The following is a 24,274-nucleotide window of genomic DNA, read 5'->3' on the forward strand; positions in this document are numbered from 1 at the left end:
AGCTAAACGTCAAACATAGATGGACACCCACTTCAGTCAGGCACCCAGCTTTATTTGCTCCACTGATATGCCATCTGCAGAGCGACGAGTTTCTGTAGCTGAGCGCCACATTCCAATATGAATATCTAAAAATCATATATCCACTTTCCTACTTGAAGATCTGAGAGCGACCGCTTAGCGTCTTGTTCTGGTGACCTATTTTTATTAACATAATCGCTAATGTTATCAGCCAATCAGATGAAGTCTTATAACTTCGCATCTGGGAGACGTAGGGTGTGGCTGAAGAGCTGCAATGCGTGCCGAACGATTTGATTCACTCGCCGAATTTTGAAAGCTGCATTTCTATTGGCTAATTCAAATATCGCCAGAACAATACCCCATAAGTGGTCGCTGTCAGATGTTCACGTAGGACAGTGGAGCTCTGATTTTAATCAGATTGGCCATGTTCATACTGTGGCAACATAAGAAATGAACCATCGCTGGTGAGTGGGGCATGACGGAATGCAGTACAGTGGATCATACTGTTTAGCGGATCAGACTGTACTCAATGATCGGCATCCAGAATAAAAGACAGAACTTCAGAGAAAAGTAAATACGCTATTCATGACCGAAAAAATTTGAGATTAGTACCAGACATTATTGCACTGCAGTAAGTGCGTCTAGAGAATATATTCTTATAAATTCAGATATATTCGAAACCTTCATATCAAAAAGTAAAAAGGTTTATCACAAGAGAATGCAATAATATATCCATTTAAATGCGAGCATGATAGTAGCTGTCCAACGATTATTTTAATGTCTTTTTGAAGTAAATTAAACTCTTATACGGGACGATTTTTAAAAAAATTAACTGCTAAACTACTGTACACTTTCTTCAGCAGCTGAGTTTACTTCTTGTGTTAATTTTGAAGCCTTTATGTTTTAGGTTGAAATCACCCCTTACTGCACCAATGAAAAGCTTCTTCAGTTCTGCAAGAGTAAAGATATTGCGGTGGTGGGTTACGCACCTCTTGGATCCCAAACCCGACCTTGGTATGCACAGGCAAAACAAAAATGCTACGTGAAAATAATTAAGATTGTCTAAAAATATTTTCAGAATGAGGAAACAGTTATCTATTGTGCATTTTGATATTGCAAATGTTCATCTCTGATTACTCAAATAGCGTGCTTGCTTATTAGTATACGCATTAAAATTTGTAATGTTAATGAGGCAGTAATCTTTAAACTGATTAAAAACGGTATTCTGGGCAATGTGGACTAAATTTACAAAAAAGAGCACAAAAGCAGTGAAGAAGACTGATTCAATCGATTTTGCTCCTAAAACATCAAAATCTAAACACTCAGAGGCTAATTATCTTAAGAAATTCTAAATTTTATTTATTTGGTAGATCCTTTCTCTCTCTCTCTCTCTCTCTCTCTCTCTCTCTCTCTCTCTATATATATATATATATATATATGTTGTGTGTGTGTGAATTTTACATATGAAGACTTAACATTATCATACTGGCTAGATACTATTTAATCCTTATTCTATGGAGATTTGAACTCAGGTCCGCGGGTTACGGCACCGATCACCTTCCGCTCTGTTTAGTTTAAGTTTGTAATTCTCGATAATAAACCGTGGTATCTGTTGTAGGAATCCGAAGCGGCTATACTTAGATGAGAATTAACTAATGGGTCGGTCTGCATATGTGCTTGCAAGGCACGAATGCATATACAAACGACACTGCAGCATCATTTAAAACAATATTTATATCCTTTTTGTAATTACAGGGCTAGCCCAGATGACCCAGTGCTTCTAGAAGATCCATTAGTGGTAAAAACAGCTGAAAAGTACAAAAAGTCTCCAGCTCAGGTATTAATGCTGTTCGTTTATGTCTGTCTATGTGTCTGACGTATGTAACTGTGTCAAATTGTAACGTCAAAATACCGCTTTTTTAGCATTTAATATAAAAATCGTGAAGAAATAATTATTACAATGGATACAATTAACTGATAAAAACGGAGACAGTGGAATGATACATTAATTTAGTATGAGCATGGGATATTTTCATATTATTTCTCTTTAATGCTTATTCAAATTGTATTGGCAAATTGTACGCAACGGTATCTTTAAACAATGCTTATAATTTTGCACACACATACACATTACGCACAGATGCACACAGACTTCGACCTGTACTTGACAGTAAAGTTGAATGCTACTTACAGGTTGAGATGGGTTGATATGATGAATATAAAATATTCAGTTAAATGTACGTGTACATATTCTGTTTTATAGACTGAACCCTAGCTGTTAATTAAGCACTGTTTGTGTGTGTGTGTGTGTGTGTGTGTGTGTGTGTGTGTGTGTGTGAGAGAGAGAGAGAGAGAGAGAGAGGGAGACGGGGTAAGGATGATTGTATCTCTAGCTGCGGAATAGAAGGAACCGAATATGAGTGTTATATACATAAAATAACAAAACAGTATTTCAAATTCTGTTCAGCCATTTATGTTCTAATGCAGTCTGTAAAAGCGATCTAATGAAATATTCTAATCTAACTAGGTTAACATATGTACATCTGATTAACTTGACAGACATGCTAGTCATAATAGTCAGGCCCTCGGTTAACAATCCATCTATATAATGCCTTGCATTTACTACACATAGATTGTAATCGTACATATTGGAATGGATGCACACCGCTTTAACTCAACTACCATAATTGACAAACATTTATGTTGTAGTTGAATATACAGCGTACTAGTTAAGGATAACTAGCACAGACGACCCAATTCTTCTAGAAGATCCATTAGTGGCATCAGCTTTGTCCGCGAAAATACAGAGTACATAAGTAGTGAAAGGGGTCACTTTACGGACAATGGGAATTAGCATTACAGGGACCCCTGGGTCACTTTACGGACAATGGAAATTTAACATGGCGAAAAATCGTGGGTCACTTTACGGACAAGGGGAATTTAACATGGGAATAAATCGTGGGTCACTCTACGGACAAGGGGAATTTAACATGGGGAATAGAGTTTGGGCTTGTTTAGGGACAAGGGGAATTTAACATGGGATTTTTTTAAATTTAAAAATTTTTAAAAAAGGGGTAGGCAATTCAAAGGCTATCTCTTTACGAGAAATATGGGGCCCTGAAAAGGGCCTTTGGGTTTTCTTCTTCTTCTAATTTCTTCTTTTCCTCCACCAAGTTCTTATTTTATCTCCTACACTCTTCTTCTCTTTCTTTTTTTTCTTCTCCTCCTCTTCTTTCTTCTCTTCCTCCTCTTCTTTCTTCCTCTTTTCATTTTCTTCTTCTTTTTCAATTTTTTCGTTCCAATTGCGTATTCTTATTCTTTCCTCTTCATCCTCCTTCTCCTCCTTGATCTCTTTCATGACACCACTAATCTTGTCCTTTGCTTTCCTTAAGTTATTAATTTCCATCTTCACACGATGGGGACTATAGGAATAATGGTCTTCAACGAGTCTTATTAGCATCTGTTCCATTATTCCTAAGTTGTCTAAAACGTCTTGCAAGGTTTGTATTTTGTCCATTTGGTTTGACGCCATCTTCTTTTTATTCTTTGCAGAATGGTTTGAACGACGAATACTGTGGGTTATTATAGTGAAAGCGCGGACGTGATGGAAAACATCCCCTAAAAAACATAAAATTAATCTTACCTAGATCATGACCCATCAACGCGCGTACGTGAAAGAAAACATCCCCCTACTTTTTCATTTTATATAATATAACCCCAATTATACTCTTCACATACTCTAAGAAACCCATAATCTACTATCCACACCAACCTACTTTATCACTTACAAACACAAACACACAATCACACAAACACATACCCTCACATTTTTATAAAAATGAGTTAGTGTTTATTTTCTCTACCTACACACATTGGCAAATGGATCGTTATTTCTTTTCTAGAGTATTGGGTAGCCCTGAAAAGGGCTGTTTTGTTTGGAACTTCATGGACACCTGGTTAATGGTGGCACCTTCCAGGCCTGGCGCCACATACGCATCTTATCCCCCAGTTACTTTTTACCTTTTGGGGGGAGAGAGCAGAGGCAGGATATGTCGCTTCAGAATCCCAATTTTCGCTCTCTGGGATTTTGAAATTTCTTCTCTCCTTTTCCTTCTCCTCTTCTTTGTATCTTCTTTCCTCTTCTTCTTCTTTATATCTTCTCTCCTCCTCTTCTTTGTTTCTTCTTTCCTCCTCTCTTATCCTTCCCTCCTCGACAATGGCTTCCGCGGCCAGTTCATTTAATATGCGCCTGGCATATTCCAGATGCACATGAAGCTCCAACAGTTTCTCAAGTCTCGTGTTCATTTTTTGGTGTTGATCAATCAACAAGGGTAGCTGGACTGCCGAACGAGTTTCAATTTATACTGAAAGCGCGGACGTGATGGAAAACATCCCCCTAATAACATAAAATTCATCTTACCTAGATCATGACCAAAAAACAACAACGCGCGGACCTAAAAGAAACACTCACTCACTTTTTTATGCTACCCATCACTATTGTAAAATTTTTTATAAATCACTTCAATAGACTATCCACATACCCAAATCAATCCAATCTAACCCCAAATATACACCTCTAACAGCCAAAAAAACAAACATCATTTTAATCTACTATGCATACCAACTTACTTGATTACTTACTAACACACAAACACACAATCCTATACACAAACACATTCCCTCACATTTTTTAATAAAGAGTTAGTGTTTATTTTCACACTACTCTACCTACACGCATTGGCAAATGGATGGTTATTTCTTTTCTAGAGTATTGGGTAGCCCTGAAAAGGGCTGTTTTGCTATGGCATTCTTTTTTAGTTTCTAAGAATGCGATGTCCTTTGAGGATAGACTTTCTGGCGATAGGTCTGCTTCTTCGGAAAGAGAAGAAGAACTCTTTGGTGTCGATACGACAATCGACAAAGCCTCTGTCAGCTTCAGGTTGCTGCTGCTGTTGTTGTTGCTGTTGTTGCTGCTGTTGCTGCTGTTGTTGCTGCTGTTGCTGCTGTTGCTGCTGTCTCTGAAGTCTGTACTTCTCTGTCCATTCTTCTTTTTCCCTGTTCATTTCTTCTCTGAAGAGCTCTTCTATCAGGTCTTCAGTGATTTTTAACATTCTCACATTCTCTATTTCTTCTGGCTTCGGTATCAGACTGTGTCTGACCCTATGCAAATTCACGTAGGCTTCGTTGAGTTTAGCTAGTTTGGAGCACATCTTCGTAGGAGGATGAGTCGACAATGGATGGTTAGACTGGAAACAACCCCGGTTCTTAAAGTGAAAGCGCGGACGTGAAGGAAAACATCCCCACACGGTTTTCGAGCCGCAACGTTCATGAGAGGGATAGTAAGAAATGAAAGAGCATCAATTCAACATTCTTATAGCTAAACAAACCACAAAGGCATTTTTTTTCAAAACACAACATTTTTTATTCAAAAATCACTTAACACTTAACAACAACAACTCTAACATTTTTTAACAATAATCCAACACTATAACATCAAACAATTTTTTTTCAAATCACAAACATTTTTTTCTCAATGGACAATCTACTTTGAACAGGGCTGACAACGTTGTGAATGAAATTGTGATTTCCACTGTTGGAAATCATTAGGCCATTGATGGACACTACGTTTCCTAGCTTGAGACAAAAGATAAGCATAATGGTCACAGAACCATCGATCTACTTTCACATCGTTTCTAGCAGAAGAACGAGGATCAAAATGAGTCACTAAATGTTCTAAGGAATAGCCCAGGCTGCGATGATGCAGAAAATACACACAATATTGTCCACACACCAAGGAATCTGTGCCTTGTAATTTCACGTTATTGAATCGGGTGGTTTGAGCATTTCTTCTCATAAAGTCGATGATATCGTCTTCCAAAGGGGGCAATCCGTACGAATCGAAATATTCCACACATCCTTCTTGAGGAAAGTAGACGGCTACCCAGTGGGTTCCTGGGAGATGACTGTCGTCCGTGTTGATCACGTAAGCTTGATGGTCTTTAGGTTTGCGATGAGGGAGTTCATCTTTAGCACAGACGACAGGATTCCAAGAAGACGTATACGAACTGTGGTTCAAAAGGTAATAAAGTTCCCAGGTATCCATTGTTTTGTGTGGGGTTTTTCTTCTTCTTCTTCACAGGTAATAATAAGTCGTCAATTCGATCCTGACTTTTTGCTTGAAAATGTCTGACGAATAAACGGTTATTCGTTCTGTTTCCTCACTCTGATTCAGGAGAGCTTCGATACGATGGATCTCTTGAGTGGTTAATGGTGGACAAGAATGTTCACGCAAGTCTTTATACCACTGGTGCAACACGTCTTTGTTCGAGATGAGACTCCAAGCTTCGTCCAGATACTCGTCCAATTTTTCTTCTTGACTTAACATCAGGCATTTATCGTGTTGAATTTGACTGGGATGATCGTTTTGACATCCATAGCAATTTTTCTTGATCAATTCCGTTATTTTGTCGACCAAGTGTTTGGCAAAACAGGAGACTAAATGGGCTTCTTGTTCTGGCCATCTCGATTTCATCATGATCACTTCTTCTTTTTCCACGGTCTCCTCACATTCCATGTCCAAAGTTTCTCCACTAGGTAATGAGGGATAACAGTCTTCCATGGCTTTCTAATAATCTAGAATGACTTCTCTCAAACTGTTGATTTCTATGGTATTATCGAATTCTGCATACAGGATGACGTTCACTGTCTTGTCCAGTTTATCTGCAAACTGAAGTTCCACACGAATCTGGCCAGATTTTATAGGGTGGAAATGTCCCTCGTCGCTGCCTTGGTCTGGAGTGAAATCGAAAGCCCACAAAGCATAGCCTCCTGCGTAATCGTCGTACGTAATGCCGTGACTGGTGTTGGTTCCTAACTGGCCGGTGGCTTCGTACAGGGACAAGTACGATCTCAAGTAATTCATATTCTTGTCACTAAAGTCAGTTTCTAAAGGTCGGGTACACAAGGTCTTGCCATCACGACTGACTTCGACTTTCTTCACGTTGAAGTGTTGAAAGTTGAAAGGATTTTTTTTGAAGGCTCCGTTGAAGGCTTCATTCTCGACCATACCAAGGATCAAACGTTTGGGTAACTGTCCTTGGAACAGATGATCTTGGGTTATGGATTGCTGGTTAGCGGGAATGGTGAACGTTTTCACTTCCACACGTCGTATGGGATACTTGGCGGTCGTTCTGCTCAACATTTGACTGATGTCGTTACCCACTTTGGGTAACACTTCCACGCGTCGTACGTAGAGTTTGGCCTCCTCGATTTTGCTTTTAGGATTGCCAGTCTTAGTAGCATCCTCATCAGCCAACAAATGGAAAGTGGCACTGCTACGATTCAGTCTCAAGCGGACATTGACCCCGTTCAGCAAATATTTCTCTTGCAACCACATGTCCAAATGCAAACGATCCATCAGTTCTAAACTCTTTCCACCTAGGATTTTCTTTTGTCTTTCCACAAAACCGTCATTGTCTTTATCTGTTTCGTCAAATGCCTTCGCTTCGTCAGGTTCCCACAGCACGCAGGCATTGAGATGACTATCCTTGGCATCTATTCCGTACGTCAAGAGATTTTCCAGGTAGGCACGGTAAGGGTATGTATCCATGCTGCTGCTGACTAGTTTGTTATTCAAGTACAAATCCACTGAGCTGAACAAGGAATGCATGAAATTGTTGACGGGAGCTATATTCTCAGTGTCTTCTACTTTATTACCATCCTTATCTAGAACTTGGACTTTTAAGTACAAGTAACTGCTATTCAAATCGATGTAATCTTCGGGCTGTCCTTTGATTTCAAACTCAATGGGAGCAGAATCGATCAGTGAGGAGATGGGATTAAATTCCACCCATTGGGATTCTTGCATGGTCATCATGGTGGGGGGCATGGCAAACAGATCCAGTTCCGTCTTGGAACAGGCGCAAGACTCTCGGTGCATCATTTTTTGTTGTTGCTGTGTCTCAATAATCGAAAACGTCTAAGTCTCGAACGGTTCTTCTTTTCTTGGCCTTTCTTGCTTGAAGTCTGGTGAAAGGGTGTTTTCTTCGTCGTCTCTTTCTGCCTTGTCCTTGCTGAATGCCTGATTCGGTAGCGTGCGGGGCATTTATAGGTGTGTCTCGTCGGCCCAAAATGTCTTTGCCCGTTTGCAGCAAGACATTTTTGCCAGCCCTCATGAAGGCTTCTTTAGGGTTTTGTTTGTCGATGATCACATTTTGGAGAAATTCTTTGCCTTGCGTCAGTGCCGCATCTTTCAAGGCGTGCAATCCGCGTGTCACCATCGGTTTCAACACCGGGGCCACCGAACGAAAGGCCGATTTTAACATGTCTCCTAAACCGTGTCCACGCTGTCGAGCAACCCCTCGGTACACTGGATACATGACTTACTTACTTACGAGTCGTGAGAGAACCGTTTTCGAAAATGGAGTTTCACCGTGACTTTTCCTTTGGTGAATGGAATATTTTGTCCCAGATCTCCTTTTATAGCAATGTTGACCGTGTCCAAATAAGACTTGCTGATAGGCAAATAGTGAGGATGGACAAATTCGCGGTGGATGTGGTAAGTGTTTCCACCTTCATCGTCAGTGACCGTGGCAGAATTTACTTTGAAAGGAATGACACGCAGTAACGGTACGGAGGTGTGTCCCACCACGTTGTACTCCACCACATCGGAGTACACGAACATCAAATTCAGTCCTTGGTTCAGTTCTACCGGGAAACGAAAATACCTTGCAAAATGCATGTCGTTGTCAATCTCTGCCATTTTAATAATTTTTTTGGTCTGCTTATCCGTGATCATATTGAGGTCTCCACCCAAAATGTCATACAATTCAGGGCAAAATTTAATACGTATACTTTTTTCCTCACTTTGAAATTTAATGAGTAGACGGTGAGACAGTTTGTGGTACTCGATGGTGACACGTTTTTTTGCTGTGGTCAGAACTTTGTCAAAGGTTGCATAGAATTTGTCAGCGATGGCTTCCACCAGATGTTGACCACTAAAATAATGGCCTGAGTTAATTTTAAAGTGATAAACGAAAAGAGGAGGAGAAGAGTCACTGCTGCGGGGTAATAGGTCCTTTGCAAGATGTGAGTTATGTTGAGGACTGCCCGTCATGGTTTGCTGCAGTGCTGGGTCCAAAATTTCGATGTCAAAAGTGTTTTGAGTTTCAGTGATGTTTTTGATTTGTGTAGGGTGAATCATTTCCACTAAAGCCACTTCCCAATGGGCTTCGTGATCTAAGGGGATGGCCTGAGGTATTTTGGCCGTGTAACAGCACAACGTGTTGTGGGGAAACACCTCCATGGAACTGTCACTGGGTAAAGTTAAGTAAAATTGGTTTTGGTGACTCATAATTCCAGAGTTCTGTGGCTGTCCGAGGGGTTAGTGGACGTCAGAGGCGTGTCTCCGTCTAAAATGGGGTTCTGATTGTGGTTGTTGGAGTGGTGACTGACACTGGCGCTGGACACAACGTTCCCGTTCGAGGAGAATTTCAGGGAGGGATTAGGAAGCAGGTAACCGATGCAACTGCTCAATAAAATGGTCCACAATTGTTTGTCTCCTTGTTGCAAACTCAAATTGGCGATGGCTGCCCCGATGACACAATACACCACGAAGATTTGGCAGAAAAAGACGATTTGCGTTTTAGGCACACGTTCTCCACACCACACCCACAAGGGTTGTTTTTGTAAATCTTGCACAAAAGAACTAGGGGAAGAAGGACTGGTCGACGTAGCTGCGTCTGCTGTGTGAAAGGGCATGATGGTCACTTCTTCTTTTTATAGTCGATGACTTGCGAAGCGTCGATCCAAGAATCGAAACTGGGTGGATATCCTTTCCAACGTACTTTGACTTCTTTGACACGTCGTTTGCCCACTTTACGGGTTCTGCGTTCGAGAATGCTTTCGATGTCGTACACGTCGTCTTCTTTTTTGGTGACACGTTGTAACTCGGGCAAATAAAACGTTCCTTTGAGCACTTCTCCGTTCATGTCTTCCAATTTATAGACGGTAGGATGACGGCCATGCACTCGTCCAGTGACGCGAAACAATTCGGTCGTCCAGTTAGGTAAGTAACCTTTGTCGAAAGTGCGTTTGGTTTTGCCAATGCGCACCCAATTTCCTACGGTCAACTCTCCACTTTTCTTAGGGACAGCCCTCGTCGGGGACGTACCGAACAGGCGCTCAAACACCAGCACTTCGTTGTCGGGAGTCACGTCTTGCGGGGCACGTCCGATGCTTCGATGGTAAGATTGGTTGTACGCTTGCACCAGGTGCGGTAAGATGTCGATGTACTTCAGAGTGTGGTGATGCGTAAAATATTTCCACATGCGTTCTTTCAAAGTGCGTTGAAAACGTTCCACGATGCTGGCTTTGGTTTCGGGATTCTCGGTGGTAAAAAAATGAATGCCACGTTTCTTTAATTCTTTTTGGAAAGCTTGGTTCAGAAATTCGGTGCCTTTGTCCGTTTGCCATCGAAGAGGGTGACGACCGCTTTGTTTCAACACCCGTTGCAGGGCTCGCACTAATTCGCTGCTCGATTTGGAAGTCAAGGGCACGACCCAGGCAAATTTGGAAAAGACGTCGATGACACAAAACAAATATTTGTAGCCACGATTGTAGCTGGCCAAATGAGAGACATCGGCTAAATCGGCTTGCCATTGATGATCGATGCCTTCCACTCGGGTGCGACTTCTGGCAAACTTGCGTCGAATGGGTTTGTGCAAAGTGTAGGTAGCTTGTTCTTGTAACCATCGTTGCACTTGAGGTAAACGGAGACTTTTCAGTCGAGTTTTGGCAGCACGATACAATTTTTGAACTCCTGCGTAACCTGCAGGATGGGAGGGATCGTACTAAATGCTGGCTAAGACTTTTTCCATTTTTTTTTGTGTTGGTTGGTGTGTTAATAAGTCACCCACTCTTCGGTGATGCTACTTTGGGTGGGTCGAAAGGGTGGTTTGGAAACGGATTTACGTGTCCGATGGGCTATGGGAGTAGAAGTCGAAGGTAGTGGTGGTGGTGGTGGAGGTGGCAATGGAATGGCTTTGGTTTCCTTTTCTTTTTTCGCTTCTGGTTTCTCTTCTTTCTTTTTCACTTCTGTCGAAGGAGGTGTGGACATCATCTTTTTAACCCAAGCTTTCATTTCTTCTCGTTGGGGTGTGGGGGACGGGGTCAACAAGGATGCTGCAATCTTACTAGAAATGGGAGCTGCTGACGGTGTTTGAAACACTTCGCGCGTCTCTTCTTCCTCAGGTCTTTGTGGGGTAGCATCTCTGGTGACGGTTGGGGATGACAGTAGTGGTGGTGGTGGTGGTAATGATGATGATGGTGCTGGACTTTTCATTAAGGTCTTAAAATCCTTCAGAGTGGGTAAAGCTGTTTCGTCTAAAGCTTTCTGGTGAAAGAGTTGCAGTCTTTGCAAGAGTTGACCGTACTTTTGCGATTTTTCTGTTTCGGACAAATCTTGGCGATCCATCAAGGATTGCACTTCGTGTTGTAACTGGGACATCTCGCTCAAATTGGGATTGGGAGGTAAATGCGGGGTGCGTTGTTCTTGCCACCGATGGTATTCCATCCATCGTTTGTAAGGCACTAAAGCTAGTTTTCGTCCTTCCATGGGGTTGTCAGGGGTCAATTCTGAGATCTTGGGACTTCCGAGGGCCTTTTTATCTTGCTCCCACCAGTCCTCCCAACATGGTTCCCAAGACTCCTTTCAGTATGGGGCCTAACAAGAGAGGTAAAATGCCTCCACGTTGGACCAACATCTTCTTTTTTTGACGAATGGGAATTTTCTTTTGAACCATTTTCCGAAGAACGTGACGATGTTTGCCTAAGCATTGTTTCTGGTGTTTGGACAAAGGGATCGTACCTTTCAAGACGTTCAAACAACATTCGCACACGGTATCGATGACCTCTTTGGAGGCCGTTTGAATGAGTTTTTTTCGTAGGGGTGGAGAAGCTTTGGACAGGACAGATAACATGTCCCCATGTTTGGCTAAACGTGGTGGCAGTCCTTTCCTTTTCTTTCCTTGGGGTTTTCTGGAGGGTGACATCTTTGAGTCTTCAGGAGCACCAAAAAACACTGATATCCTACTCGGTCACAGGCCTTTTTTATACTGGAACGCGTCGCCATTGATTGTCTTTACGTCGTATCAGTTTGAGGACAGGCATGACACGTCGTGCAGGGGTACGTAACGGACTAAATCGAGCCAGTTCTTGCTTGGACAAATCCAGTAAACTTTGTAACATGCCCGATCTTTCATGGACTTTGATTTTGGGAGAAGGTACTTTGTGAGCAGCAGCCACTGCCGCTAAATGGGAAGGTCCTGCCACTGGGGAAGTTCTTTTGGGGGTCATCAACGGAGAAGTTCTTGGTGTAATCAACGTCTCCAAGTACTCTTCAGTTCCTGGTGACATCAACGGAGAAGTGGACAAACGTGAGGCTGTCGGAGACGCTGTGGCAGGTCGTGGTTTGCGAGTGTAAGGCTGCGTCCTGGCCGCAGTGCCTCTCTTGCGACTAGTTTTCTTCTGTGGACTTTTCTTTTTCTGAGGACTTTTTCTCTGTTTCTTTTTCTGGGGGCTTCTTTTCTTTTTTCGGGGTGGTGTCTGGTAAGAGGAGGGTCCCGCCACTGGAGAAGTTCTTCTCTTTGGGGACCTGGTCTTTTTCTTCTTGGGGCTTCGTTGAACTTTTGTCTTAGGGATAACTTTGGGGGCATTAGGATCCCATCTTAAGAGTGAGCGAATGATGACCCCTCCTAGAGTACCGCTCCCTCCAGGTTTCAAAATGATTTGTTTTTTGGTTTGAGTGTCGATGCGGGGATCGGCCAGTTGGACCAAAGCGACTTTGTTTCGATCGAAAAAGCGTTGGGTTTGATGAGGAATCTGAATGATTCCTTGGAGTAATTGACGTGCCGTCACCGTGAACCATCGTAAGACTTCTTTGAGGCTAGCTTCTAAGACACGAGCTCGTGTTTGTGGATCTTTTTCTCGACTGATGCCATACAAGGCACGAATCAATTTGACGGGAAGATGCGACTGAAGGGACGTCATGTTCGCACTGAGTGTGAGACAGACGAAAAAGGGTCTGAGGTTTTTATAGATTTTTTTCATGGGGAGTGAAATGAAGTCGAGGACGGAGACGTGTACAGGACAGGCCCTCCGTCTTGGCACCAGTGGTGAAACAAGTGGGTACGAAATCGCAAATCCTCGGGAGTCGTAGGTTTCAAATCGACGAGTAAATAGGCGTGTGGCGTTTGAGTGGCATCGTCGTACGCCTGAGTCAGCCAAGGCGTTCCTAACTGTTTGGCTAAGACTTGCACTTGCGATTTATCTCGAGGGCTTTTAAACAAGACCACGTAATGCGCATTGAGACTGATGGTGCGATGGGCTTTACTTTGTTGAAACAAATTTTGGGTGATGTAAACGACACTGGCATTACGGTGATGCCCTTTGCGCGTGAACCACAATTTAATTTCTTCTTCGTCTTCTCCTAACATGTCGTCGAAAATGACCAAATGGGTTAGACGGGAGTCAGAGACGATGCCGTCGTCTTCTTTAGGAATGCCTTCCACAAACACGATGGAATCGCCTTGACTTTCTCGCAAAAGGCTGTACGCCGATTGCCACTCTTTGTAACACCACACGATTCGTTGAGGGGGCCGATCGATCAAATGATGTTTATGCTCGATCAAACGTTTGACGAATTCGGTTTTGCCTGAACCGCTAGGTCCAGCAATGAGCATGTTAAAGGGATGGCGAAGATACAAAGCCTCCCAACTGGCACGATCTAAGTGTTCGTCGATGACTTTGACAGTAGAGGAAGAGGGAGCAGAGACAGCAGAGGTAGCCATGGTGTGAGAAATGTCACTTGTGACACGAAAAACAAACAAGACAAGAGTTTATATACTTTTTTGAGAACACGTTTATTGAATGTTTCAAATATGAACACGAAAGACAAAAATACATACAACCCAAATAGTGATGTACAGGAATATAAAACACAGCAAAGCGATCAAAGTGGAATATAAACAAGTGTCTGTACAACATGTTTTGGTTAACCAAGATGTCCTAGGGACAGTGTGTAATGTTCTTACAGTCTCTACATGAGGTATTGTCACACAAGTGTCCTCCCGGAATGACCTTTCAGGAATGTCCATGACAGTCCTGTCCTGAAGCGAGTGGTTGTTCTCGGTGACGGGTTCTTCTGGCACCGTCACTAACACAGGTTGAAAAGTAACTTTTTTCCTTGAACAACTCTTGTGCATACTGGGCCACTTCTTGGGTCCAAACCTCAAAACCCCCCTTTTTCCAGTCACGAACATCTGTCCAATGAGGGTGTAAGTCACAAGCTACACACACATCGTCATACACGTCTTGGGTAGCTAAAAGTTGACGAATCTTTTTTTCCTGTTGAGGTCGAGAAGTATCCAGATGAAACCGCAAGGCTTTGAGCAAAAGGAGTTTTTCGTGACCATTTAAGGCCATGGAGGTGGTAAGTACTAATCGTAAAGAGTCCACAAAGAATCGGCTGGTAAACGAAATCCCAGAAAACAAGTCACTAAGACACACACCACTTGTCGTCCCAAATTGAATGGATACAGTTCTTGCAATAATCGATGGTAATGATCCACGGTTTGAATATGGTCATTGAGTTCCTTCCACGGAATCTGTTGGATTACATACGACATAAGTCGTGGCATAGCTGCCTGTTTTTATAGTCTCTTTGTTTCGAAAAGAATACACGTACTTTCTAGCCAGTGATGTTCGTTTTCCAGTGGGTAATGTGAATCTTGCATACTGTAACCGAAACGTCAGAGTTCGATTAGAAGTTTCCTCTTCCGCTAAGTAGATTCCACGTAAAATATGTTGGTAATCCTTTACCTCGTCTTCCTCAATGGGTTGCTCTAGGTGAATCTCGAAGTAACCAAAATGATCAACACGTGAATCATCGGGGGCCTGGAAGTATTGAACAAGGTCTGACCACTGAAACAATTTCTGACGAATCAGTTCTCTTATACCCTTCAGGTACCAGTGGTTAAAGATCTGGTGACGTAACGGATGCAATTGTTCTTTACGTTTCACTTGTATTTTGACCAGCTCTCGGTAAATGCGTTCTCTCAACTCCACAGGCAAAGCACGAATGTTCTCTTGTAAAGTATCCATGAATAGGTCATACTAAATCCTCTTTGGTCTGACACAAGAAATGTACTCTTTGCACAAACATGGTTTCACTTCAGTGTCGAATTTAAATCGTTGAGTCACTAATCTACACATTACAATTCGTTCAGAAGTTTCCTCTTTCACTAAGTTGACATTGTGTTCAAGATGTTGGTAATTCGTTAACTCTTCCTCTGGAATTCGATGCAGTACGTTTACAATGATGTAACTACAATCGTCCATACCAAACCAATCCTTTTGAAAACTAGAGGATCGTTGATCAATGTCTGTCCGATGGAACACTTTCAATTGAATCAATCCTTGTATAGCTTTCAGGTACCAGTGGTTCAAACACCGGTGACGTAACGGATGCAATTGTTCTTTACGTTTCACTTGTATTTTGACCAGTTCTCGATAAATGCGTTCTCTCAACTCCACAGGCAAAGCACAAATGTTCTCTTGTAAAGTATCCATGAACAGATTATTATGGTAAGAAGTTACTTCAATGTCTCGATCCCACTAAGGGTAAGTAATGACAATTCGGTGACCATCGAGCATGTTCTACGTAGGCCGAATCTTGCGGTTCCCAGTGGTGAAGTGACACACCGCAACTGAAGCACTTGACTTTATCTCCTTCGCCCAAGTAGAAAAATCCGGCTCTGGCTAATTCTTCGGGGGTCGGTCCTCCCAGATACTTAGGCCATTTTCCTTTGAACGATTGAAGACGATTTTCAAAGTCGCAGTATTCCGACAAACGCACAGGGAACGAATATTCGTCTTTCACAGGTTCGTTTCGATGAGGGTTGAGTGACATGGGTAGGAGTTTGCTCAGGGCTGGATGACATCCGTAGGGGGGTAGACGTGAAAGTGAACATTCCCCTTTAAAACGAAACCCAGTAAAATGTCCAAGAGGTCGAGCGGCATCACTTTCGCATCCCACTTGAATCCACTTGTCTTCCTTGTCGCACAAGTAATGTAACCAACGTAGGGCTTTGACCGAGTATTGACGCTTGACAAAGTGGGTCGTTTGAGGGCTGATGACAGCCACGGTGTTTTCAGGCATGAATCGTTGTCGATACACTAGGGAACACGCTTTGGCAATGGTGCAAGCTTCTTTCAAAGGATCGACCCCTCCGTGTTCCATGAACAGTTCTCGAAATTTTCCACAGCAACGCCGTAAAATGTCCACGTCGGAACGACAATACTTTAGCATTTCTTCCTGAAAGTCGAAAGGGTCCGAGGCGTGAATCTGGTACCAAGCGTAGAAAGCTTCTCGTTGTTCGGTACGCATGTTGTCGGGGTCGTAATAGTGAGCCTCAGGCAAATGGGGTAGAACGGCGTGTTGATTGGCTTCCGTATTGAAAAAGTGTGGAAAGTACCCTTTAGCCATTTCTGTCATTCCAAACGTTTTAGGCATTCGGCTCAAAGGCATGGCCAAGTAGCTCATCGAATCTTTAAACTGCACTTGTCCCACTTGCATGAAAATGATTTTGGCTCCGTTTAAAGTCACTTTAGGACGCTCGGTACCTTGTTCCGTATAGTATCTGAGAAGAAACTGTCCATGGTATCCGGAGAAATTGTGAGCCATCACTGTGGCATGGCGATGACAATCTCCGTAACGTTCGATGTCCTCTTGGCTCCACGTCTTGTCGACGGGGTCTAAGACCCATTGGGCAAAATCGGCTAACGTGTTTGGTCCCCGAAAGATTTTTTCACGCCCTCCGGGAATCTTGCTACAGTGAGGGCAATGACTGAAGATAGGTTCTTGAATGCACTTCTCGCACGCTCGATGAGCCACGCAAAAATTAGGAATGTGAATGCCAGTCTCTTGCATGCATTCGAAATCGAAAAAGATGAAATTGCCTTTCTTCTTGTGACCGTCCTCTTTCTCTGGTGGGGATTGGTATTTTTGCACGTAACATTCGTGTTCCAAGTCCACGATGTGGTGACAAATGTGACATTTTTTCTTTCCTGAACATACGTGTGCCTTGGTATTATTGGTACGTATGCCTTGTCCACACGTAGGGCACAATCTCAGGAGTTGACAAGCGCATTTCTGCTGTGAACCTTGCGTCTTCAAATGTTGTTGGTAACAGGTAGGGCTGACAAACGTGCGCAGACAAGTGGAAGAAGGCACTGGTTCTTCGCTCAGACAGGGTGGAGAGGCCAAACATCCTGAGCATTTCCATCCACAATGTTTGTGTTGCTCTCGATTATTATAACCATAGTCACATTTCTCACAATAATAAACATATCTCAGGAATCCAGTGATACTGGTAATCGTATCGAAATGGTCATCGTGATGATAAAGGTGAATGTATTTTCCGTCCTTAAAGTCTTGGCCTCGAAACAACAGAGGTCCGCGCACTTCTTGAGGGTGCACTTTCAAGGTGTATCGTGGAGCTAGGGCATCTTGCAATTTTTGCATCTCAGGAATGCCACAGGGTGTGTCTTTGGACAGTCCGGCTTGTTGTAACAGGAGTTCTGCTTCATTTCGTTGTTTGGCTCGGTCGGAACGTTGAATAGTGTCCCAGGTTCTTTTCCATTCTACCGTGTCGTTCTTGTTGGCATAGGTTCGTCCCACCACGATGGCACGGGCTAAACACATCTGGTCATGAGGGTTGTTAATTCGGACGAGACTCTTTTTGGTGTTGCGAAGGTCGTCCACCAATAACATCTTTTTGCGTCCTGTCCCTTGAGGAGGAGAGACGTGGGTCATGTCCAGTGTGGCTTTACCATCGGTGATGTCAAACTGATCATTAGATTGTTGTACGTGTTGAATCTTGTCCATGACTTTGGAAGCAGTCAATTCTGCAGGGGTGCTAAACTCGATCCAAACAGGGGATTTCAAACCGTCGTGTTGTATGGAAAGTCTCAAGCGATCGTCTTCTTTGGGTTGACATTGTCGCTTGAGTGCAGTGAGCAAAGAATCCCACACCTCGGTGATGAACACTTCTGCTTTCTCTAACGGCACTTCAGCCTTGAAATCTTTAAACTTCACCGTGTATTTGTAAGCCGTAGTTCTAAATTTTCTAGAGGAGCGCTTTTCCGTCTCTCGAATGGAATAGTACTTTTCAGGGTTGACTAAGGGTGGTGAATTTGGTTTAGAAGTTTCAAATTCTGGTTCACTCATGTCCTCTTCAAAATCACTAGCATGAATTTGTGCCAAGATTTCAGCCCTGGTACGAGGCGATAGATCACGTTTCTGCCTCTTACTTTCTTCTTCTTTCTTCTCGAATGAATGGGATCGTTTCATCTTGAAAGCAAAAAGTCAAATGACTCAAGTTCAAACACCATAAACTACTTTATAGTCATAGCAGACCAGCGTATATAAAAGGGTGTGTGTCTTGTCCTTTCACTATTCATTTCACTCTCAAGCCGAGCACAACGATGGAAGAGACTAACCAGATGGAACGTTTCGTCAGAGCTTTGCGAGGGGTCATTAGAAAATTCTCTTCAGACCAGCCTACGGACTACTCTCCTTCCTTTAGAGATAAAAGTCAAGATACTTGCTATATCTGTCAGAAGAAAGGGCATTGGTCTTCAGAGTGTCCAGACCGTCAAAAAAGAAAAAAAACAGGGGATAAAAAAGACAAAAGTCAAGATACCTGTTATTATTGTAAAGAAAAAGGACATTGGTCTCCAGATTGCCCAAAAAAGAAACAAGAGGAGTCAGAAGAAAAGAGGAATTCTTCAGAAGAAGAGAGGGATTCTTCAGAGGAAGAGAGGGATTCTTCTGAGGAAGAAAGAAGACAGGTGAAGAAAAAGAAACAGGAGAAAAAAAGAAGAAGGGAAGAAAGCGAGGAGGAAGAAGAGGAAAAGAGTGTGAAGGTGAAGAAATTCAAAAAACAGAGAGATTAAACAAGGAGAAAAGAAGAAATCAATGAACTTTTGATTAAAGTGTTGTGTTGTGAATTGTGAATTGGATTGTAAAAAATGGAGATAAGAATAAATGAATGATATAAGGTAAGAGTCTTTGAGTTTTGATTTTAAAATAAGAAGCTACACTCACGCACTCATACACAGACACGTACTATAAGGGTAAAATGGGTGAGTTATTTTTTTTTTTTTTTTTTTTTTTTTTGAGTTATTGGCAAATTGAAATTGTATTTCTTTTCGAGAAATGTGGGTGGCCCTGAAAAGGGCCTTTTTTCTTTATGGTGCAGGGGTGAGTTTAAGCAATCAATTTTAACTGCCTTAAGCCTTTGCCACGGCCAAGGCCTACTTCTGGACTGCGTAATGATTGGGTTGAAATCACTAAGGATGGTACGGTAGGCTTAGTCACAGGGTTGACGTGTTTAGCTCGGGAAGGTCGTATTCTCTTCGGTCGTGATAAAGAAGTCTGATACATTTGTTTCAGACTTCTTAACTCCGCTAAAATGTCCAACAGTACCGTGACCGTTTGATTTTCACCCTCTTGTTTCTTTGCTGCTACTTCTTCTTGCTGTTGCTGCTGTTGTTTTTTTCTTACCTCTTCTTCTTGTTGCTGTTGCTGTAGGAGAAAAGCCTGTTCCGCTTCCTTTTGTCGTTGTATAAATTTCTCCAATTCTTCTTTCTGTCTCTGTCTAAAATTTTCCACTTGCGGTAATGAAGAAGGTAACGAAGGTTCCGGAACAAATTCTTGCGAGGAGAGAAAATCCACAAAATCCCAATTCACCTCTTCTGAAAGTAAGTCCGGGTTCCCTTGGGCAGTCTCCCCTGTTGGTGCACCCCATTGGATCGTTTTCTGAGTTTCCGTCATGTTGAATCACTGTCGCATAGATTGACTGCACACAAGCGCTAGCGAATCTATATAGACTACGTGACGTCACAGACTGCTCTCTTCAGATTGGATGCGGGCTGACTGAATTCTGTAACGCGTGTTCGGATTGGTGAATGAACTCAATCCGTTTCAATCCTTTCTGTCCCTATAAATAAGCGCAGTTCACTGCATTGATTCACCTATTCTCGGAGCCTCAACATGTGGACCGACGTTGAATCTTCAACCCTTGTGTCAACAATGATGTTCAGGACGGACATGCTCATGTATGTCCGATCCAAGTGGACCGTTGTCTACAGGACCAGCAGCAGCCTGTGGATAAGAAGAGTCTATATAGAGAGACAAGGTTGCCTCAAGAGAACTCTGATGTATGGCCCTGCTGTAAGACGAAGTTTGAGGACAAGAAGATGTCGCAAATGCCCTTTATGTTAAGGGCATATTAACATAAACCAAAGGCCCTTTTCAGGGCCAGCCATATTTCTCGAAAAGAGATAGCCTTTGAATTGCCTACCCCTTTTTTAAAAATTTTTAAATTTAAAAAAATCCCGTGTTAAATTCCCCTTGTCCCTAAACAAGCCCAAACTCTATTCCCCATGTTAAATTCCCCTTGTCCGTAGAGTGACCCACGATTTATTCCCATGTTAAATTCCCCTTGTCCGTAAAGTGACCCACGATTTTTCGCCATGTTAAATTTCCATTGTCCGTAAAGTGACCCAGGGGTCCCTGTAATGCTAATTCCCATTGTCCGTAAAGTGACCCCTTTCACTACTTACATAACCATGACTTGGATTCTATCCCTCTCACATTGATTTTTAAACAATATCTACATATTTTTTAAAAATAAAAATCACCCGACAAGTAAAATTATTTAACACACATTGATGCATTTGCTTATTAACTATTATTGTCAAAAACACACGTGATAGTCGGCATAAAAGTAGGACATGTAAATCTACTTATCTCTTGGCTATGTTTTAACCGTCTGACCAAACGTGTCTGCTCTGATAGATTGTAAGTGAACTTGAAACATGGTCTTGTTTGTGTGCGAAAACTTTTAGAGAAGGAACAAAGAAGGCGACCTCATGTCCACCGTCTTGATTCAGGGCATAAAGAAAGGATAACTATGGCGGCCGCTTTATCTGTTATTTTGATTATCTGTTGTCTCGTTCAATCAGACTCTAGCGTGACTCATAGATATATGTTGATTGAGACTTTAGTAAAGGTTTGAGCATTTAGAGAATGTCAGGTGTCATTCTTTTTTTTTCATTTCGGCGCAAACACTACATCATTTATAGCGCAAAACAAACAAGAGCATCATTTGTATATACGCGATAAATGTAAATATATTTTTAAAGTACTTTACATCTGGTAGAATAAATGGTAAAACGAATTGGTGCAGAAGCGGGTGATGAATAATTTGTATTTTATTGTTAAGAATCGAAAACGTCTGAATAGAATGAACAGCATATACTTCATGATTCGAAACGAATCGACTGTGGATTTTTATATTTTACTTCTGTGATTCACAACTTTATTTGCAAAAAGAAATGCATCGATGTTGAAGGCACGATCAAAGCACAGCCCTGGTGATCCACTGTTCAAAAACGTGGTTAAGTAACTTTTTAGTCGGCAGGGGAATTCGATAGACAACAGAATGTAAACAATAATTTGCTACTCTTAAAATTTAAAAAAAAAAGTTTAACTGCACTACATCCTCAGTAAGTATAATCATAAGCACGCGGAAATAAATGCTGTCTTGTTCCTGCAACAACGACACGACTCTGTTGGGTATACCTTTGAAAGTGCATAACCCGTGAATGATATTTTGTAAGTGCGCAGAATGCTGTCAACGTTTTATCTGACTATTACAAAATTTGTTGACTTCAATTTTTTGTTGTTGATGTTTATCAATAGACAATCCATATTTCGTTCTCTTAGACTAGATGATACTACTACAGATGCGTAGCCATATTGTACGGAATTCATAATAAATCTGTAGTCTGGTACCGTGATATTTTCTCTCCGTTCGTAATGGATTGAAGAAGGAAGAGTGCCAAACTACTGCTACGAAGTTATATAATGAAAATACTTGGTCTACTCGGTTGTTCGTATACAGACTCTTTATTCAGGGTTGTGTTTGGGCGAAGCTCTAACTATGAACACGTTTAATTTTAATCAGTGAGTGGTCGTTCTGGCGATTTTTGTGTGTTCATGGGACGTCGCTCTCTAACCATGTGTTACAAAAGTGTAATCCGACCGTGCTCTAACATTTTTTTAGATTCGAAATCAGAACAGTTTTCAGTAAGAAAGCAAACTTGCTTTCTTTTCAGTTGGACGAAAACTGTTCATACCGGAAACGGCTAAATGCCCCCCCCCCCCCCCCCCGGGTAGACTTGTATCGAATTTTGTTGTATTTTTATAAATGTCTTATGGCAGGTCCTCCTGCGCTGGGGTGTACAGAGAGGTTATGCCGTGATTCCAAAGAGTGCTTCACCAGAGAGAATTCGGGCTAATATTCAGGTACGTATATAAATTTGTTAGAGGACGCCAGTTTCACTTTTGTTAGATTAATTTATTACATACTGGTATTTTGGGGCCGTTTTTATTTCTGGAAGTGAAGAACACGCCGGTATTGGACAGTCTTTGTTTTCTCAGCCTAATATAAGAACGTGAACTAAAATGGTGCATCTGGTACGCACAAGACCAAAATAGGTATGGAAATTCAGTCGGAATATATCTGATGAGTTTTTTTGCAGCGACTTGAACCACCTAATGCAGCTACTTAATAACTTCTGAAGTCTGGATATAATAATTAAACTAAACATAGTTAATTCATGTCAAAAGTTCATAAAAAATGATTAATCATGTTTAATATACATTAATTGATATCAAAAAGCTAAAACCTAAAATGGGAACAATATTAGAAAGCCAAACAAAGAAACTTCATGGCGTGACTTCAACACAGTATGTATTTGCTGCATCATGATAGAATGGTTTGCCAAACATTCGAATGATGAATCCCATTCTTGTAATGTGTGGTAACCAGTTTACCTTCACGAGAGAAACAGCGGTGACAATCTATGTGTCAAAGCGGCGACTTGTATATATAGAAGTTCGGACAATCCCATCTGATATGTAATTCAGTTCGCAATCGGAATTCCTCGTGACTTTGCTACGAAATATTGTGATGCTGTTTGATATCCCTCTAACGTAGAACAAGAGACAGGCCAGTAGCTATTCCCGGAACAATATGATTGATATACGAAATTCGTATAAAACAGACCCTTTTTGTACAAGTAAGCAAAAAGTAAATTAGACACTGTACATTATTACAGAAGCCACACTTTTGTCTTAGCGACAGAAAACCACAGAAGAGTTCTAGAGTATGCGAAGGTATAGATGAAACTAGAAATGTTCGTACGTGTACATATGAAAATGACACTGGCTGTTCTTCACGCTCAAGTGATTCTGTTACATTTTCTCATTTAGCTGTTTCCCTGACACTACTGCATATACAATCGCGACATATAATGGTAGATTCACAATGGAATGTACAACAAGCTATCGGCAACAGCAGTCATAGCGACATACCTTTCAAACCCACCGCCACACATCCATATATCAGTTTTCAAAGTTGAAGGTAAAACAAGGTTCAAGATAGTGGTTGTATCAAACGAATAACTGATTATGAAACAACAAATGTAAGTCACGAGGGAAAATTACTTTACACTGACCATCTGATGTTGAGTCACACACTGATATTCATCCACATACCAATTTTTATGAAACTGGGCCCAAAACAAAGTGGGCATAAAAGAAAATGGATACTAAATAGAATTACAACTCCCTTGACGATGGACTACTACTACTACTACTACTACTAACAATACCAATGAAAGTTTAATTGTGTTATTTTGAATCTAATAAAATATTTACAAAGTCGAAGAGGATAAAGCTTTTGTTGTTATATGATAGGAATTTAGAATTATTACCATAAAAAGCATAATATCTTTATCATTTTTTCTTCAGATCTTTGATTTCCAGCTGTCAGAAAGTGAGATGAAGGCCATATCGTCACTTAATAGAGGACATCGTGGTTTTCCTTCTCTCGAGTATGTCTTTATTTCTGTATCATCTCTTTATCATCTATTTCGTGTCTGCGTCGCTATTAATTTAACGAAAGATACCGACTTTACTTGCTAATTTGTCTCTCCAAACATTAGAACAATATTCCTCTCTTTAGAACACTATTAATGGCAGCCATAGCAGAGACATGTCATAATCGTGCAAAATAATAACATAAATATAAACAGAGGGATGTGTAATGATGCGGTGTGTGTTATA

General features: G+C 41.7%; 1 protein-coding gene across 1 annotated transcript in view; it reads left to right on the top strand.

The window, feature by feature from the left end:
• LOC149798479 (aldo-keto reductase family 1 member B1-like) overlaps positions 1–24,274 on the top strand; it is a 55,285-nt gene that overhangs the window by 26,650 nt on the left and 4,361 nt on the right. Inside the window, exons 6-9 of the mRNA XM_089963676.1 lie at positions 926–1,032; positions 1,774–1,855; positions 22,367–22,450; positions 23,960–24,042. Coding sequence (XP_089819802.1) covers positions 926–1,032; positions 1,774–1,855; positions 22,367–22,450; positions 23,960–24,042 — 356 coding nt within the window. The remainder of the gene's footprint in view (positions 1–925; positions 1,033–1,773; positions 1,856–22,366; positions 22,451–23,959; positions 24,043–24,274) is intronic.

This window comes from Sinohyriopsis cumingii, chromosome 6 (assembly GCF_028554795.1).
Source record: "Sinohyriopsis cumingii isolate HCF-2022 chromosome 6, ASM2855479v2, whole genome shotgun sequence".
In the NCBI taxonomy this organism is placed as follows: Eukaryota; Metazoa; Mollusca; class Bivalvia; order Unionida; family Unionidae; genus Sinohyriopsis; species Sinohyriopsis cumingii.